This window comes from Lagopus leucura, unplaced genomic scaffold (assembly GCF_019238085.1).
Source record: "Lagopus leucura isolate 7727_CA_CO unplaced genomic scaffold, USGS_WTPT01 Super-Scaffold_100049, whole genome shotgun sequence".
NCBI classification, from domain to species: Eukaryota; Metazoa; Chordata; class Aves; order Galliformes; family Phasianidae; genus Lagopus; species Lagopus leucura.
The window spans coordinates 1348598-1367070 of NW_024962295.1; the positions used below are offsets into that span (position 1 = coordinate 1348598).

Sequence of the window (18473 nt, forward strand, 5' to 3'; positions counted from 1 at the left end):
ACTCAACAAACGCAATACACAGGTAAGCTGCATTTCCTTTCAGTGTAGCACACTGGGTGCAGGAAATTAAGAAAAATTAAAAAATTACTGAAGTTCAACTTCTTCTGTTTAGGGCAAAACCAATCAAAACTGCTGAGGTTAAAGCGAAAGCTCTGGCCACGGTTTGACAATTGCTGCATGTAAACAACACAGGAAGAAAATACTGCAAGTCTATTCCTTACCCCAACATCCAGGGCTGCAGTCATGAATTCTGAGCACAAGCAGCAGGAAAACTGCTCAAAGAATATTTGCTGTTGTTTTGAAGAAAAGATGTTATCCTCACTATGCAGTTCACTTTTGGAGATCTCAGGCCACGACCACTGTGTGCATGTGACATACAGGCACTGAGCTTCAGTCAACATCATCTCAGTTATAGCTCAGCCACAAGAAAACGTAACAAATATCTTATCCCTGCCTTCTCATTTAGTGAAGGTCATGTAAAAGTACCAATGTATGGGGAAGAGAAGAACGTCTGTGTATGTATGAGCGTAAGAAACATGCTTCACTCTTCAAACAGAAAAGCTTATTAATTCACCCCACTGAAAAAGCACTCTGTGTTAACAGGATGCCAGTTCTAATGCATTAGACAATTCCATTATACTTCTGCAGAAAAAAAATACTCCTAGATCCTATTATTATGTTGCTCATTGTCCTCCACTCCTAGGGAGAGTGCCTTCAAGGAAAGCTCAGACCCCACCATTAACCAGCTGTAAGTGACATTTGAAGACTCATCCTCTCTGCCAGGACCAGTATGGTCCCGAATCCATCTTACAGTTCACGACTGACATCCTTCCTCCCCCTGCCCACCAGAAGCTGCCAGCACAGTACCTCGTTGATGGCGAGCTGCTCTCCTCCTCCCCCAGGGTGGCCATAGCGGTGGTTGGAGCTGCGGAAGTCCTCGTACAGATCCTCCTCACTTCCCACATCATCTGTCAGAGCTGTCTTGTCCAGGGCTCCATCAGCAATCACTGCAACAGCAAAAAGAACTCATTGGTTTTACACCACAAGGTCCTCAGAAGTGCTGCACCAATAATATGAACTTGGTAGGGGTAAGGCAGGCAGTAACAGCATAGAGACGAGGAAACGAGACATGCCCATGACAAAGAACACAAATGTGATTTTACAGAAAAAATGGCAAGGTAAAAGGCTTGTGTCTGCCAATTCAGGCCAAGGAAACTCTAAGCCTTTGGAAAACATTCACCTTCCTCTTTGTCCACCCATTCAGTTCAAGAACCTCCTTCGTTCCCTAAAAGAGCGCTTGCTATAGAGGTATCCTCTAGCAGCACCAGCACAGAAGGGCTGCTCTGCATGAAGTAACATGGAATAAGCTGCAGGTAGCTGAGGCTCAGCAGTCTGCAGAGAGCACCTGCACTGAAGTCTCCAGACACAAGCATGACACTGAAAAAATGATATCCACGCTTATCCACACTTGTTGCATAGAAGAAAATGGCAGTTCCTCTCTTTCATGGGCAGGAGCCTTTTTCTAAGGTCTCCTCAAGAAATACAAAAGAGAGCAAATACACTTGAGAGCAAGTTGATGATTCATCCCATACCTGCCTAGGCAAGAGTTCTCAAAATCTGTGAAAAATGCTAATGATTAAAGAAAACATTTGAAGTCATATTCTTCTGGAATAGCAACTGCTAGAAAAATGGTTTCCATGACAAAGAAGTGGGCTTCACAGAAAATTTCCATGCATGAAATAAGCAGCTAATAGAAAGACACACATGATGCAGAGGACAGCAGCTGATGTAATTAATAATTTGAGTTTAACAGACTTTACATGGATTCTCTATAGGGACTGAGTGAAGTGAAAATACAGACACTGCCATCATTACTCCTGTCAAAGTTATATATCATGTCATACTTAAAACGTTTGCAGAACAAGTGAAATAACAGCATTTAGGTTGATCCTGTACAGCTTGGAGAGGGAAAGCATTGGTTGGACTGGTTTTGAGCTCTCACTTCATTCCATTTGTGGCAAGACCTACCAAACATCATCCTTGCCAATGCTTTCCTTACATGTGAAATTGTTCATTATACATTAAGGCTGCATCAAAAATATGCCTAATAAGAGTGAGGTGTAAATTCACTCTAGCATCGGTCAGTTCAGTGCAGTTACTTAACTTTTGCATGACAAGTTTATGAGCTGCTTTTGAACTAAATATTTATTGAATTCAAAATATAAACAATCAAATACAGCACTGCAAAGATACTCATCACCTGAACCTGGAAACTCATCCAAGACTAATGGAAGCTCAGGACACAGAGGTGAACAAGAGCTTATAATGAAAGCAGAGCTTTCTAGGTCAAATAGAAAAGAAGCAAGAATGATACAAAAGTCTTTGAAGACAAGTTGGGAAGAAAATATTGCAGAGAAAGAGGAAGAACAGAGAAAGCATGAACCACTTCTCCTTCACTCAGAATGATCATCTATCTTAATCTAGGAAAACATTTTAGCTTCTCTCAAGTTAGAAAACGATGTCCTTAACCCTTCGTTCTCAGCAAGGAGCTTAATAGTACCTAGTTTGAGGCTTTCATCAGGTAGCATTCTTTTCAATTCCTGCTGAGCCATGATCTAACGCAGTTCTAGTCTCTATGCCTTGATTTGACCTGCCTCTCAAAAAAGAGTCAAGTTCCTTCTTCCACTCCTCTTAAAAAAAACAAGTCCACATGCACATACTCCACCAAAAAAATGAAGTCCATAATCACTCAGAAGTTCTCAGTCCTTTAAGACAGAATGGTCCAAGATAGTCATTAGATGTTTTCCCACAAACACTATGTTCCCGGGAAGAAACTGAAAAAAGACCAGAATTTGCACTGAAGCAACTTACACGGGAGAAAAGATTACAAACAAATAAATAAAACAACAGTCTGAAACGGTGACCCATTGCACTAAAAATCCATCAGGAAAGTGGGAGAATGAAGGCTTTAAATGTAGGTAATGACTCAACATGCACAGTATAAACTAGGTCAAGTAGAAAAGAAGCAAGAACCGTACAAAAATCTTTGAAGACAAGTTAGCTGAAATGGCTAAAACAGTCTATCAGCTTCTCAACTGCACAGTACTAGTAGGACAGACAAGTATTTTACTGTGTAGGAGTTGGTCTGGGTGCCTTACTTCCCCTCCCCTCCAAATGTTCATCTCCATGTCACACTGCAATCCACTGATGTGGCCACAGCTGGCTTCTGTGTCCTCCTGAAGCCACGGATCTGACCTGGCACTGGCAATCAGACAGCAGAGAGCAACACTTAGTTAAAAATAACACTGAACTCCAAGTTACATCCAATTAGCTCAAGCAGATTTCTCCACATTTCATACGGCTGTCATGCTAGATTCTGTTAAATATGGCAACAAATCCCATACAGAGGAACATAGGGAGGGGGTGTCACAGTGGTACAACATTCTTCTCTGCAAGCATTACAACTCTGTATTCTGCTGTTGTTAATCCAGGAGCATGCTCAGAATTCATGGTACAGGAGCACAAAAGCTGATGGATAATGTTTCCAATGCCAACTGACAAGAGTGTACACAAACCCTTTTTTTGTATTTGAATAGAGAGTAAGGTGTCTGCACGAGGAATAACCTTAAGGACACAGAGCAGTGAGAGCATCCTGGAGAAGAGCATGGGTAAATAAAGCTTGATCAAAACGGAGGAATGAGGTACATGGTTCATTCTCACACTGCTCTACACGCCCTGCAGCTTGGGGCTTCCCACAAAAGGACACTGCTCACAGGGGGATGAGCTCCTCCTGCACGGCCCTGCCAGCCCAGCCTGCTGGCTGCACCCTGCCTGTAGGGTCACTGCTGCCCCTGGGCCGTGGGAATGGCATGCTTGCTGTCTGCAGGGACCTGCCTGCATGTAGGGTGCTTGCTTGTTCCTGGGACTCATCAGCTGACTTGAGCCTGGAGAACAAGAGAACCTAACAGAGAGTGGCGGAGAGGAAAAGAGGAGTGGGGCCTTGTGATGTTCATCTTACAGATGAGCAGCCAGAAGTTGCTGGCTGATACTTGCCGAAGGGCTGAATGGCACTGAGTGATGAGGAATAGCAAACATATTCCAGAGACCCAACGAGAGATGAATTTGCTCACCAAATCACAGCTCCTCTCCAAAAGCAAGGACCTGCTTTACACATTCTAAGTGCAAAGAATTAGTGAACACAAGACATAAATAGCTAGAAAGCCCAAACCCAAACACCGAGAACCATCAAAACAGATTCCCACCCTCCCTGGAGAAACAGGATGTATCTCCAGCACAGCTTCCCCAGAGCAGCTGGGGCCCAGGCACAGCCCACCTCATACCAGAGAGCTCTGTGCCTCCGGAGTTACGGCTCAGCAGGACCGAACCCTGGGGCTGCCTGTTGGCTGGGAGCTCCTGCCATGGTCTGGCTCACAGCCCTCAGCAGTAACCTAGAACTGATGGAAAATAGGTCACAGGCAGCTCCCCCAAAGCCAGCCAGCCCGCAGCTTTTGGGGTGAGGACAGGAAACAAGGAATGGCTGCAGCCAGCTTTGGAAGCCAACAGCATCCACAGTTTATTAAAAGTACATATTAATGACAAAGGGAACAACAACTGTGTACTGGAAATATCTCTCTTCAAGTATGCTCATCCAGCGTCGCATCCACACATTTGTCTCTATGTGGCATTTACATTTAAAGTAATTCACTGGAATAACAGTAGGAGCCTGATTTACACTCACAGAGAAAATTAATTCAGAGCTAACAACATCATTCCCACCGCCTCACTGAGCAGAGAAGGCTGCAGTTACGTGCACCCGCCGGGAGCTGCAGCTGGAGGAGGGGAGCTCAGGAGATGCAACACACCAAGCAGACAGAAGGGTTGTGTGAAGTGGGAAACAAACCTGGGAGCTCCTGCACAGGTGAAGAACAGCCCTCCACCTTCCTCTCTTTGCCATAGCTGCCACTGCTGTGCTGCAGCACCCACCCACCCCGCTCTGAATGGCGTGCATCATTTATCAGCTGCTTGATCTACACAGGTCCCTGTGCAGCTGCCACAGTGAAATCCATCAGTGATGTCATCCCACTTCTGCCCCAGCAGTGCCATTCTGCAGCTCTTTGCTGTGCTGAGGGATCCTCTCACGTCGTTGTGCTTATGGCTGTGGGCTGGTTTAACAGGAAGAGGGAAGGACAGGGGGGATTTAGCAAAAAGCAGACAATGACCCATTAGTATGAACTTCATCATGGGAAAGAAACCAACAAAAAGCAACACCACAGACATGGGCCTGCAACGCCAAGCCTTACAGAGCTAAGACCTTTGTGATTACATTACATTTATGAACAGGTAACGAAAGTGAATCTGCAGAGGGGAAAGAAAAGTAAAAATAGAGCATAAGGAAGAGAGGCAGAAAATATTTAAGGGAATTTTATATTAAATATAAATCTTAAATTAAGATTTTTATTAAAGATTATTAAAGATTTTTTTATTTTTAAATTTAAAGATTATTTAAAGATTTTTTTAATTAAAGATTATTAAAGATTTTTAAAAATTAATCTTAAATATTTTAAAGAAAATATTTAAGAAAGCACACTTCATCTTCCTATAATAAAGAAAAATTAATAAAGGAAAGTGCTCAGCATATCAAAATGAAATCAGCAGTTTGGTACAATGCCACTAATGGCATTCCTGTTATGAATGAAACCAGTTCCCAATTAGCCAAAGCAATGAACGAGTCCGCAATTGAAACCAAAAGGAGACAGACAGCTCTTCAACTCTGCAGGTCACCCATGGTAACTCTCACCACCAATAATGCACTGAGTCACCCACCCAGGTTTCAAAAAGTTTTCAAATCCCACTTAGGAACTGAATGACTTGCAGTGAGGCTTAAGAAAGAGCTCTCGGCTCCCTCGGTCAGCAGAGATATGGGGAAAAGGGGTGGCTCTACAGCTCTGCCTCCCATGGTAGCCCTTGCTCCGTGCCCACCATGCCCGTGTGCAGCACACCTCGCTCACTGAGCTACATTGCAGGTGGGAGGGATGGGGGAGCAGTGTAATGGTGAAATTGTGAAAATGATGGGAAAAACAGATAGAAAATAACATAAACCTATGGTCCTGACACAAAGCATGCTCCTTTGTTGGAAAGCACCTCTGCTGAACAAACATCTAATTCACTGGCTGTGCTCCAGTCACAGCTACTGATGTGGAAAGAAGCAGGCATATCCTCCTACTCCATTTGTTGATTGTTTGCTCAGGTCTGATTACTCATCCATACAGTCCTGTTTGCACTCATTTTTTTCAGATGGATGTCTTTGGAAATGCTATTTACTTTACAGCTGGACAGTGCTGAAAGTGGTGGGGGCCAACTCCAGTTTAGTCCCTTAAACCTTAGCACAATCTAAGCATGAAATCAACTGTAGCCATCAAAACTCCCAGTCAAATCCATTCTAGAATCCAGGCACATTCTTCACTGTGTCCTCAGTAGGAGGTACTGGTTGGGAAGTCTGGTACATCAATTACTGTTCATGCTGTTGTCCTCAAATATATTTGAGGCTGCATAGTATAGTACAGTCAACTCAGATCAGCAGTAACCTCAAATAAGCTTTCAATTCAACTGCAAAGATGAAACTACCACGTTCACCTCTACACCTACGTATTCTTATCCAGATGTGTAACAACCAAGGAAATTTGAGTAAACGAACCAGGAAATGAATACAATAGTTCTTTATTGTGGACAACATCTAAAGTAGCAAATCTAGAAGGTAAAAGCAACATCAAAGAGTGTTAGTGCAGCTGACAGGCCTAACAAATGTGAATCTGAAAGGGCTTTTCAGTAAGACTTCATCTGTTTGTATTTGCTTTTAGGAGTGCATCTGCTCTCGCTGTTCAACGCGGACAAACGTAGTTAGCACTGTTTAGACAAAGCCAGTGATTGGACAATCATAAACAGATTTCAGATGAGAACCTTGAATTGAAAAAATTCCTCCCATGCCCTCTCAGAAGGTGTTATTCCTCCTCCTTCTGCAGCTACTCTCCAGGCACTTGGAGTTTCTTAATGCAGGTGCTGATGTTAGCTCCCAAGTCTCATGCTGCCCTCGTCTGCTTTAATTAAATTGATCCAGCTGTGACATTGGGCTTCACCTCTAAAACAACTACCTAAGAAAATTCACAGTACTGTGTCAGAAAACCAGGCTGTCATAGGCTCCTACACTGCTTTTTAAAGAAAGGAAAGAATGTAAACATGCTATAAGAACCTCCAGTTAATTTACATTTCCAAAATTGCAGTGCTTTTATGTCTCTACATCTCAGTACACCCCTCAGAAGACTGAGAGCTCAGAAGCGAAGCTGCGAAAAAGCACAGAGCTTTCTTCCAGTCACAGTCTGGAAGAAAAAAAAATGCACATTGCACCAAACTTTCCCTACCAGCCTGGGGAAGATCACTTTGTAAAGAGCAGCTACAGTCATCTTTATGAAGAACACTCAATAGGAGGTAAAACGATTCACATCAGAGATGACTTTCAAACGTTGCACCCGCTCAGGCCAACTTTGCAACTTCCTTATACTACTTTCACAACAGTCAAACTTGAAGCAGAAAGAAAGAGGCATGGGAGCTCCTTATGATGGACTAATTTATGTTATAAATTTAATGATAAAGAATGAAGAATTATTTTGATAACAGTTCAGATGCAGCCACCTTTGGTTAAGATAAAACTATTTGAGAGGAGAACTTGAAGTGAGGCCCATCTCCTACAGCTATGGCTGATCAATACAACAAACACAGGCTCACAGTGCACACACCACTGCCAGCAAAGCCAGCAGAAGGAGCCACTGCCTGGCACTTCTGAAAAGCAGGTTGCATATGTAAGTGTCTGAAGACAGATTTAACAGGCTAACTTTGAACATTTAAATTTGAAAAACGTGACCTTTCTTTCTTTCCCAGAATTCTGCATAATGCTATCCATCTAGTCTTTATCTTTGTGAAGCTATCCAGGCTGACACGTGGCTTATATCTATGACCTTGTACCACAGAAGTAATTAAAAATGAATGCCATGAGAAGGCTCTCAATTGCTCTTGTGCATTTATCAAGTGTAAGTCTCAAGAGGCAATAAGATTATTTATTTCGCTGACATTATTTCGAATGACCAGCCTTCATGCAACATGCAACAGACCTGGTTTCATACTAGGGCTACAGTCTTCTCATTAACAGTACTGGCAGAAATGTTTTACCTTTCACAAATCCCTCTGCCCCTATTTTACTTTAATCTCAGTTCTAAGAAAATCCCTGAGATCAAGCTGGCAAATATTTCCAAAGGGAAAACAGGAAATCAAGGATTTACGTTATTTAACTGCAATTGCCATGACAGCTTGGGGATCAAGCTTTTTGTAGTGCACATCTTTGGGTCACACAACGCTGCACAAAGGAGGCAGAACTCAGCTCTGAGCAGCCACGGTGATCCCTCCTTCGTGTTAATGAGAACAGATCTGAGAGAGCAGCTCCAAACAAACTACAGGAGAGATGCCTGACGTGGCCAAGCGCTATTCCATCTTTCTGTTCTGAGTGAACAAAGGCAGGAGAACATCTCCACTGGTAGACAGGTGCAGGATAGCCACAGTAATTCAGTTTAGAGGGACCTTACGGAGGGAAATCAGATGGAAATGTCAAATTCACTGAGATATTGGATATTTACATTTCTGGGAGTGCAGACTTCACTGTAAAAGTCCAAGACTGATTGGTTTTGCTATCTAATACTGATAGTCACATGTATAGAAGACAAGCTCTATAAACAGATGAGTGAAGAACACTGGAGCATAGAGACCTAGAGAAGACTGTACCTGTCCTGGTACGGCTGGATTGTGTTCCCTCCAGTCAGCTACACTACCTGTTATATGTGAAAATGAAAGAGACTGCGCCGAAATTTCAAACTGTAGGTGGACAGCAATACTCTTAGGAAATATATTTAGGAAGTCAAGGACAAGTCTAGCAGCCTTACGCAATCAATACTGTTCATGCTGTAGTAGGAAGAGAGCTGCCTGTCATCAGCTACCTGCTCCCTGGGAATCCGACAATGCAGAATAAATTACTGCAGGCCAATTATAATTAACCTTAGATGCTGAACTTGTTGATTGATGTATTTCAACAAGTTTTCAAATATCATGAAAGAAACAGACTTCACATTTAACAGTTCTGAGTTTCCCAGAAAACTGGCAAAAGGTACATTATTAGAAGAGACTTCATAACATTCAGCTTCAGGTCTGAATTAGAGCTGAACATGTCAGATGCAACCTTATGCTACAGCAAGAAAACTCTTCCAAGGGAAACAGTATTCCTCTTGGAATAATTCCTTTTGAAGCCATAATTAATCATCTCCTTTAAAAGAAGAAAGCATTCTGGCAAGGTCACGTTGGTCAGCGCTCCTCTAATCATTAAATTAATTACTTAAAATGTTTACTGGAAGCTGCAACACAGAAATAAGAATAGCAAAATTGGTAAGATCAGCAGTTCAGCAAAATCACAGGTCTGAGATGCTGTGTGCGTTCTGAACCGTGAATTCAAAATGGCACATTAGCACTTGCAAATCATTGGACAGAAATAATCTTTTGGATGCTCTGGAGGTGTGCATAAAAGCTAACCCCAGCTGAAGATGGCAAAATTAAGAGACAGGTGTATATCAACGCAGGCAGCAACATAATCTCAATAGTCTCAATTATAAAAAGAAAATCACTGCTGATTAGCAGCAACTAAATTGAGCAAGATCTCTTAAAAAGGTAAGAGAGGGTAAAGCAGGTGAAGCCTTTCCCACCCTTACACGATGCACAGCCAAACACAGCTCTACCTAAGGCACATGTCAGAAAAGGGACATTCTTCTGGAAGGAGGAGGGTGAAGCAGTCAAAACAATATCTGGAAACTTGACGTGAATGTGTAGCTTTGCAAAACCACGGCTGATACAAGGACAGTGCCTTCCAGAGCAATTCAGATTGCACGTTCCAGTGTACAGCTGGCCAACAAACCTGAAGTTCTTCATAGAATCACATAAGATGACCCATAAGATCATCTAGTCCAACTGCCTCCTCATCATCATTGCCACCACAAGCACTAAATTGCTTGAGCTTATAAAATAAACATAATAAGGCAAAGATGACAAATCTGACCTTTCCTGTGATTACCTCCCCAAAATAAAAAAAATAATTCCACAGTGCTGCTGTTATTGTTTCCATTTAAGAAGTGATTCTTGTTTAGGTCCTATATGCCAATATAATGAGAATAGGAAAATGCTTTGTTTCTGTTATTAAATGAAATAGCAAAATTAAAAATGAAAACAGGACTGATGGAAAGCTGGGCTAACAAACCAAAGTCAGCACACCAGTCACCCATGCTGAAGAAGCAGTTGATTGAAAGCAGTTTTTTTCCCTTTGGTAAATTCACGTCTTTAATCTACTGTACAGAATTGGATGCTTATGAATTCCCAACCCTTAGCCTTTCCAAAACAGAGGAGTTGTCCCATCCAGAAAGGATTAAAAAAACAAAACCAGCCCAGAAAGACAACCGTATTCTGGACTGCACCAAAAAAGGTGCGGCCAGCAGGTCAGGGAGGTGGTCCTGCCCCTCTGCTCTGTGCTGTGAGGCCTCACCTGGAGCACTGCGTCCAGATGTGGAGTCCTCAGCACAGGAGAGACATGGAGCTGTTGGAGCACGTCCAGAGGAGGGCCGCAGAAATGATGCCAGGGATGGAACAGCTCTCCTACAGGACAGGCTGAGAGAGCTGGGGCTGTGCAGATGGAGAAGAGAAGGCAGGGGGAGAGCTGAGGGCAGCCTGTCAGTATCTAAAGGGGAGCGACAGGAAAGAAGGGGACAGACACTTTAGCAGGGTCTGTGGTGACAGGACAAGGGGAAATGGTTTCAAAGCTAAAAGAGGGCAGATTTAGGTTGTATATAAGGAAAAAATGAGGGTGATGAGACACTGGCACAGGTTGCCCAGAGATGTGGTGGATGCCCCATTCCTGCACACACCCAAGGTCAGGCAGGATGGGGCTCTGAGCACTGATGGAGCTGCAGGTGTCCCTGTGCATTGCAGGGGAGTTGCACCAGATGTTTTTAGGAGTCCCTTCCAACTCTAAGGATTCTGTGATTCTATGATTCTATGTTCTGGCTTTCCCAACTTCTCTGCAGCCACAACGGTCATCTGCCTGACCAATGGAGGAAGAAGAAACAAAAAACCTAACCCCCACACCACCTACAAAAGGTATGCAATGTATAAAATATACCTCTATCCTCAAGTACACTCTGTGATTTATTACTTACACAATGATTTGCTCCTTCAGTGCCTGAAGTCGCTTTCTCAGAACTAAAGTAAATGGCAAAGGATTTCTTCCAGGAGCATCATGCCAAGTGAAATTAAATTTAAATTAACCTTGTTTTCCAAAAGTCTTAAACATGACGCATGTTCATGCAGAATGATAAATTTAAGTGTTCAGTTTCTTCTGTTCAGTTTCCCCTGTGTTTAGTTACGGCAGAGCAGGCACCGCTGGAAGCGCTATACCCTGTGCCTGCTCTTACAAATTTCCCTTACAAGTCTGCTCCTGCTGGTAATGCTGAATTTTAAAATGCCTTCCTGAATGTCAGTGCTTAAAGTTACGTATCAGCATCCCCCACACTGCATATTCCTCCGAGGCTGCTCTGTGTGCACTCTGAGCGTGGATGAGGCAGCACATACTCATACTGTATTCCCAGCACCCCTGGCCAGGAAGAAGTTCTGAGATGGGAACAGCAACTTTACTGAACTTCTTGTTCCACTTGCACCAAATATTGCCACGTGCCAATAGATGGCACTTTTACCATAAAATACGACCTATGTTCTGGAGTTCAGGAGTGCACATAGAAGTCTTACACAATTAATGCTGGGGTTTGCTTTCCTAATTTCATATTATAGACTGTCAGCTAAACATATGAGGTAGACTCAGATTTTTATATACTCATGAAAGTTATACTAGCATTATTTGTATTTGTCTTTAAACAGAGCAGGATAATGAAACCCCCCAACAACTGGGGACACTATTTTACAAGTAGAATCATAGAATCATAGAATCACCAGGTTGGAAAAGACCTAAAAGATCATCCAGTACTGCATTTTACAAAATCAGATCTCACTGCTGCACAGCTAAGTACAATAACTCTATGTGCTTTTCCATACATTTCCTTTAGTGATAAAAACCACAGCTGCATACCAAAACCAACCCTCAGCAAGCCAAACAAGCCTTTGAAATACACCTTTTAGTCCCAAGGTCTGAATCTCAGATGGGACAGGAGCACAAGAAACGTGCCTCTCACACAGGCTGCCAACAAGAAAGAAAACAACTCGTTTTCTTACAACTAGTTGTCTATAATAGAGAACAAAAGTTCCAAGTGTGCAAATGAGAAAAACAATGGTGAATGCATCTACACAGGACCAGTAGAGAAAGAACTTGAAGACGTGTAGCAGGGACCTGACCTCCCTCCCTTCCCCACCTTCACCTACCAAAGATCTCAACAGCTAAGCAGAGCCTCCCTGCTGCTGGATGAATCCAAACCTGGATATCTTGTATGGAAGCATCTGTTGCTGTAACGTGCAGATGATACCCAGAGAGTCATTGTTTAATTTTTCTTTGCTAGAAACTGTTTCTTTTATAGAATCCTTCTGTGTTCCTACTGAGTTCCTTCCTGACACTGCATGTGAGACAGAGTGCAGTGCTAACAGGTCAGAGGAAGATGCTGTCAGCACAGCTTTAGTTGAAATACAGATTCGAAAAGAACAGTGAGGTGTAGAGAACTGGAAGAATGTTCATTAACATTCATACAAACCCAAAGTTTAATTTCCGTATAATACAATGCAAGAACTCAAGTCAGCTAAATGTTAACATTCAAAAATCTTAGGTGATCACAGAGGCAGACAGAGCTTGAAGATCTGTCACAAGACCTTGGACAGACCCATACCATTTGGCATAGCTATTGCTTCCTCAAAATATGCTAGATTTATCTTTTAAGGCTACTGAATCAAATCAAAAAAGTGCAGCTTTACTCTTGGATATCAAAATCTTTTGAGAAAAGCAACAGACTCTCCTGGCTCAAATCCTACGGGCTGATAATCTTAGTATTTTAATTGCATATCTCAAAATGAGGTGCCCAGAGAAACAAAAGCAATCACCCCATATTCCCAAACAAATGATTTTCTTCTGACAGAAAGCTGCTCCAAGAGCAGGGTACAGTTCAGGCATATTTAAAAAAAAAATATGCAACAACAGGAATACTTGTAAGTATCTGCGTGTTCTAAGTTGGCTGATGACATAACCTGGATGAAGTGTAAACACAGAATCCGTCCGTTCAGATTGTATTTCCGTGAAATCAAGCTGCTGCCTTGTTTTCATGTTCAACTGAATGGTTCTGTGCAGTCGCACCTTCCTCTAAGTGAAGGCACAGCTGTTGTCCCCGTCTCATAGATTTTATATGTGGCATTCCTCTACACCAGAAGCCCAACTTCATTTCTGCGTGACAGACTATGCAACGCGGGGTTATTAACTCAGAGGACAACACTGAAGTTATCAATAAAGGAAAGAGTCCCTCAGGAGATTACTGTCAAAAGAAATAAATTCCTTCCTCCAATAGGAAAAACAACCCCTAAAACAAATCCCCAGAAGGTGTCCGTCCTGCCCGGAAAGCCATTTATCCCAGCTGTGGCAGTGACCAGTGCTCTCAGCATCTCAAACATTTGTTTTATTTGACAAGTACAGAGTATGTAAAGAGAGACAAGAGGAGGAAGAGAAGCAGCAAGGCTGGGCACGTGCTGCTTGCAGCACTGCTGTGCACACCAAGGCAGCTCCTTAATTCCTGCAGATTTTCCCCAGAAGAGGTGACAGAAGATTCTGGCCTACTGATATATATTTTTTAACAAAACCCAGAATTTAGGGGCATAAGAGAACAGTTAGAGTATTGCTGCTGTATTCTAAAGGAGCTTTAGCGGAGGATTATTCTAGTGATTAAACCAGTGAGCGAGGCATGTACTGGGGATCATGGAGGTTTACTGTGCTGTAAAATGCATGAAAAAGAAATAATCAGGATGCATTTTAAGTCCACAAAGCCATGTGAATGCAGCACACACACATTTATATTTGACACGCTGCATTCAGAGCATGCGGCACATATTATCAGCCTGACTTCGGTGGCAGTGCCACAGCCTAGAAAAGCAAAATGATTAATAGACCTCAGCACTTGGACTTGATGGAAACAGACATCCCTGCCAGCAATGCTTTTCAGGGCAATGGCACACATGCAAAGAAAAGACACCTCAGGTCATTCAGTTTGTGCTTTCTACTGACAAAATATCCCAAGGTGCACTGGAAAAGCTTTACAAATCACCAGTTTGTTGAGATGAACAAATGGTGCTGAACTCTGCTATCCCCTCCTCCAGATTCTGCAGTGCTCACAATAAGACCAAGGATGAGGAGAACGGGGACCAGCATCACAGCCAGCTGCATCCTCCCGATCTTCCCCTGCCTCAGTTTTGCTGAGCTCCAAGTTCCACCAGACTACAGACAGTCGTGGAGGCTGTCATACAGCTGACTTTGAGCCATTAGACAAGCAAATGATGCATATGAATCTCTTTACAATCCTGTTTCCTCCCACCTTGATTAATTACGTTTCTGTCTGCCTCCTTTCCTTTCGAGCCCAAATGCAAGGCACACACTCTGAAAGTGGGACGCTTTTCCTCTCTGAACACAGCAGGTGCAGCTCTACAGAAGGCAGGAAACCCTACCATTCCTAGACTGTGTTCCTGGCGCCTGCTTATCTTTCCTGCTGAAAACCTAGCGGATGTCAAAGTGTATCAGAACTTACACAATCCCCTTGACTCCAGTGTCCTTTGCTTGCGAATGCAGCCTGAGCTTGTTTGAACTGGAAATCGTTCTTGGGAGTAATTGCTCTGTACACAGCACTGTCTCCAATTGATTCCAGGACATTTTCCAAGTTGTTTGAGTTTTCACTGGTAACCTCACAGCAATCTTAAAAAATTGAATCAATTCTCGTCACCAAATTGCACAGATCCTTGGTTCTGTAATTTCACAACTGTGTAATGCCAATGGCAAGGCAATCGAAGCAAGCACAACTGTGCTCGCCTGGGTTCAGCACAGCGTGGCATTTCCAGTCTCATACTGATTAGAAATTCCTTTCAGCGATGAAGGAAAAGTGCTCTCCTCGTACACATCTCTCAGTGGTGAACAGACTGAAATTAGGTGGGAAGGATGAAGACAGATTCATAGCTAGACAAGGGATTAGCAGGGAAATTATGAAAAACAGCCTGGCACACAAATGCATACACTATGATCACCAGTATTCCCACTCCAAAAACACACGACAGCCTCCCCTGAGGTTAGCCTTCCTGTTTTTCACCCCAGGTGACAGCAATGTTATAGGCAAAATACGTGCATTTTTACTTGTACTCATCATTGCTCATCACCTTCTGCAGTGGCTGGGATCACCAGAGGTACAATTTGTCATGCAGGCAGACGGCTTGTGTGCAGATACCTGGAGTCCAGCAATGTTTGGCACTCAGATGCTATGGTCCAAGAGAGTCACGGTTCCAAAGACTCCACCACTCAATCTACAACTTCATTGTTGAAACAACTCTGTTTCAATGCAGCCTTTAGGAAGCAGAGAAGCTTATTATCAGGATGTTATCCCCAGCAGTGTGTTCTCAGAATGGTAGAAGAGATTAGGGATTGAGGAAGAAGTCAGTACATTTTTTGCAGCTCCAAAATTATGTCAACTGAAGAATTAGCCTGGAAATTACAAGAAGGCTTCTATGCTCCCCAGTAGCAACTTTACAGCACAGCTATTGTACAGAACACTGGGTATTCTGGGCTGTCACACACCTGCTCGCTCCCCAGCAATTGCTAGAACATGTGAAAAGCTGACCAACAAAATCACAGTCCCAAGTGAGAGCCAAGTTTGGTCTGTGTGAAGTGGCTTCTATTGCTATTATTATTTTCCCATTCCTCTGGGGGAATAGAAATAGTAGGAACTCCACCTTACTGTAATTGATGCTACTTGCTCAGCTGAGCATCTATCTTCTTCCTTACAATAATAACAATTAGATCTCCCTTTTGAAAGCAGATTGAAATGCAACTGCAGGAAGATGGAATTGCTGTAGGATTTTATGCTTGTATCTAAGTCAGCTTTCTGTCAGTATCTCCCTAGGCACAAAAAGCTACATCTTTGGCACTGTGACAGTCAGAATTTATTATCTAGAAATGGGAGTTTTAGGCAGAACAAAGTCCTCATGCTAAAATCTCTGCTATCTCCTCGATCCGGAAAACAACAAAAGCCCAGATGATACAGTGTGCATAGAGATTCCAAAGCAGACACTGTCCTTAAGCCACCACAGATGCAAAATGCCACCAGGAGTCAGTAGCAAGATAAGCAAGCATGCAGAACTGCCTGGCAGACTCACAGGTGACCTCTTTCTCTTCTACTCAAAAACAGACAGCAACAACTTTATGTAATATTAAAAAGTAAAGGGGAGGATGCCCCCAAAAGGGCCCATAGCATAAAACATCCCCTTCCCACCCCCTCAATTATTCATTTACAGTCAGACATCGGTGAGCGAGGCTGTTACCATGCTCAAGCAAATTCTTGCTTTCCTCAATGGGATGTGGAAAAAAGCAAAGTAAGGCCAAACATACCATTGAACAGGAGGAGAGGCAGAGCACAAAGCATCACACTACTGTGTTACTCCAAGTGACATCATTTTCTTCTCCTTTACTACAGCACATCTACAAATCTGCAGAAAAATTATTTTCTGCTTTTAAGAAAGAGACTAAAAATGTGTACTCAGCCTAAATCCCCTTCCACCCATCTCCATAATACCTCTATGAGTCAGAGAGGTCTCTTTCTCTGATGAGGCAGGATCCACATCCCCCATATACTGGGGTGGGGGAGCAGAATGTTTTCTGAACACATCCCCAACAGTGCAGCAACAGACTAAGGCTCCCACAATATGTCTCTCTTTGTTCTTCTACCACTTTAATTCAGTTTTTCTAAGAAAAAAAAAAAAAGAATGCAAGAATCATCCCCTAAAACTACAAATGCTATGGTATCTGAACTCAAGACACTCTAGAATTCCTCCTTATCCAGCAGCTTTCCTCCTAGGGATTAATGGGTAAGGGACCGATGCAGTGAAGAGAGGCTCTTTGACCACATCAGCACACGCCTTACCCCTGTCTCAGACATAGGCTTTTGCAAAGTGATGCCAGCAAGGCGTTCAGCTTGTTTTCCTACTCCTATCCCAGGAAAGGAGCACGGCTCCCCACTCACACCCACAGCACGCTGTAGGTGGGGCAGCTTCCCTCCTGCTGCTACCTAGTTGAATGTAATCCCCAGCAATCCTCTCTGTAGTGAAAGTATTTGATTAGCAAGACATGAAGCCACATAAATAGGTTCCAGAGACCAGTTTGAAAAAACTCAAGAACTGGAACAAGCCCCTTTACTCTCTGACCAATGGATGGCATTTATCCAGCGGTGAGAAGCATATAAACTCTGACTTGAGAGTCCAACTTTACAATTCTGTTCCTAGGCTCCATGGTCTAGTGGTCCCAGTGGGAAGGCTGCTGACAGCTGGCTTCAGTTTTCTCTTGCTCCAGAGATTAATTTTTATTTCCCTCCATCTTTTCCAGTTATCTCCCTGTTGCAAGACAACTAAATCTGCAGTTGTATGCAGGGACTTAGAAATACACAACACGTGGAAACAGCCTCTGAAGCTTCTGAGGAGAATCTGGAATCCTCAAACCCCATGGGCACACACTACCACTTTTAGTGGCTGTTGACACATGTTAGAGGAAGAATGGGATCAGGAAGGCAAGAAAACACAGACACAGCACAGCACTGCTGGAAGACAAGCCACCAAAATCTGCATGTGCCACTAACCACTAAGCAGCGCCCTGCTGCTGAAACATTCCCTGATAGTACTTGGCATCTGGATTCTGTCTCACACACTACAGATGGACGATGTCAGTAAAAAGATTAAATGCTGTCATATCTAAATTAGTCACGAGCGATGCGTTTTGTTACTTTATGGAACAGTAGGAAGGCTCTCCACAGATAAGTTCTCCAAGACTAGGCATTAAGTCTCCTAGAACCCTACACAATTTAGGACTTGCTCCCTGCATGACTCACATAGTTCGAATATCTGTGAGACCATCTGGACAAACAACTGAGTTCTCCACTAGTCACAAATCAAACATCTACAAATTTCAGTGGATGTGGAAAGGAAAGGGGCTGTAAAGTCTTCTTCAACATTTAAAAATACATAAAATACCTTTAAATATATAAGAAATGAGCAGGAAATAGCTTTAAACCATAGCTATTGTCTCCTAACTCTGCAGAAAGGATTTTACAGATGTTTTTCTAGACTGAGGAATTTTGGAATGCAACTAAACTTATCTACTGTAAAGTAAT

General features: G+C 43.0%; 1 protein-coding gene across 1 annotated transcript in view; it reads right to left on the reverse strand.

Moving 5' to 3' along the window:
- The window catches only part of LOC122187658, a 199163-nt gene that overhangs the window by 34679 nt on the left and 146011 nt on the right, over positions 1 to 18473 (reverse strand). The window contains exon 7 of the mRNA XM_042885375.1: positions 868 to 1007. Coding sequence (XP_042741309.1) covers positions 868 to 1007 — 140 coding nt within the window. The remainder of the gene's footprint in view (positions 1 to 867; positions 1008 to 18473) is intronic.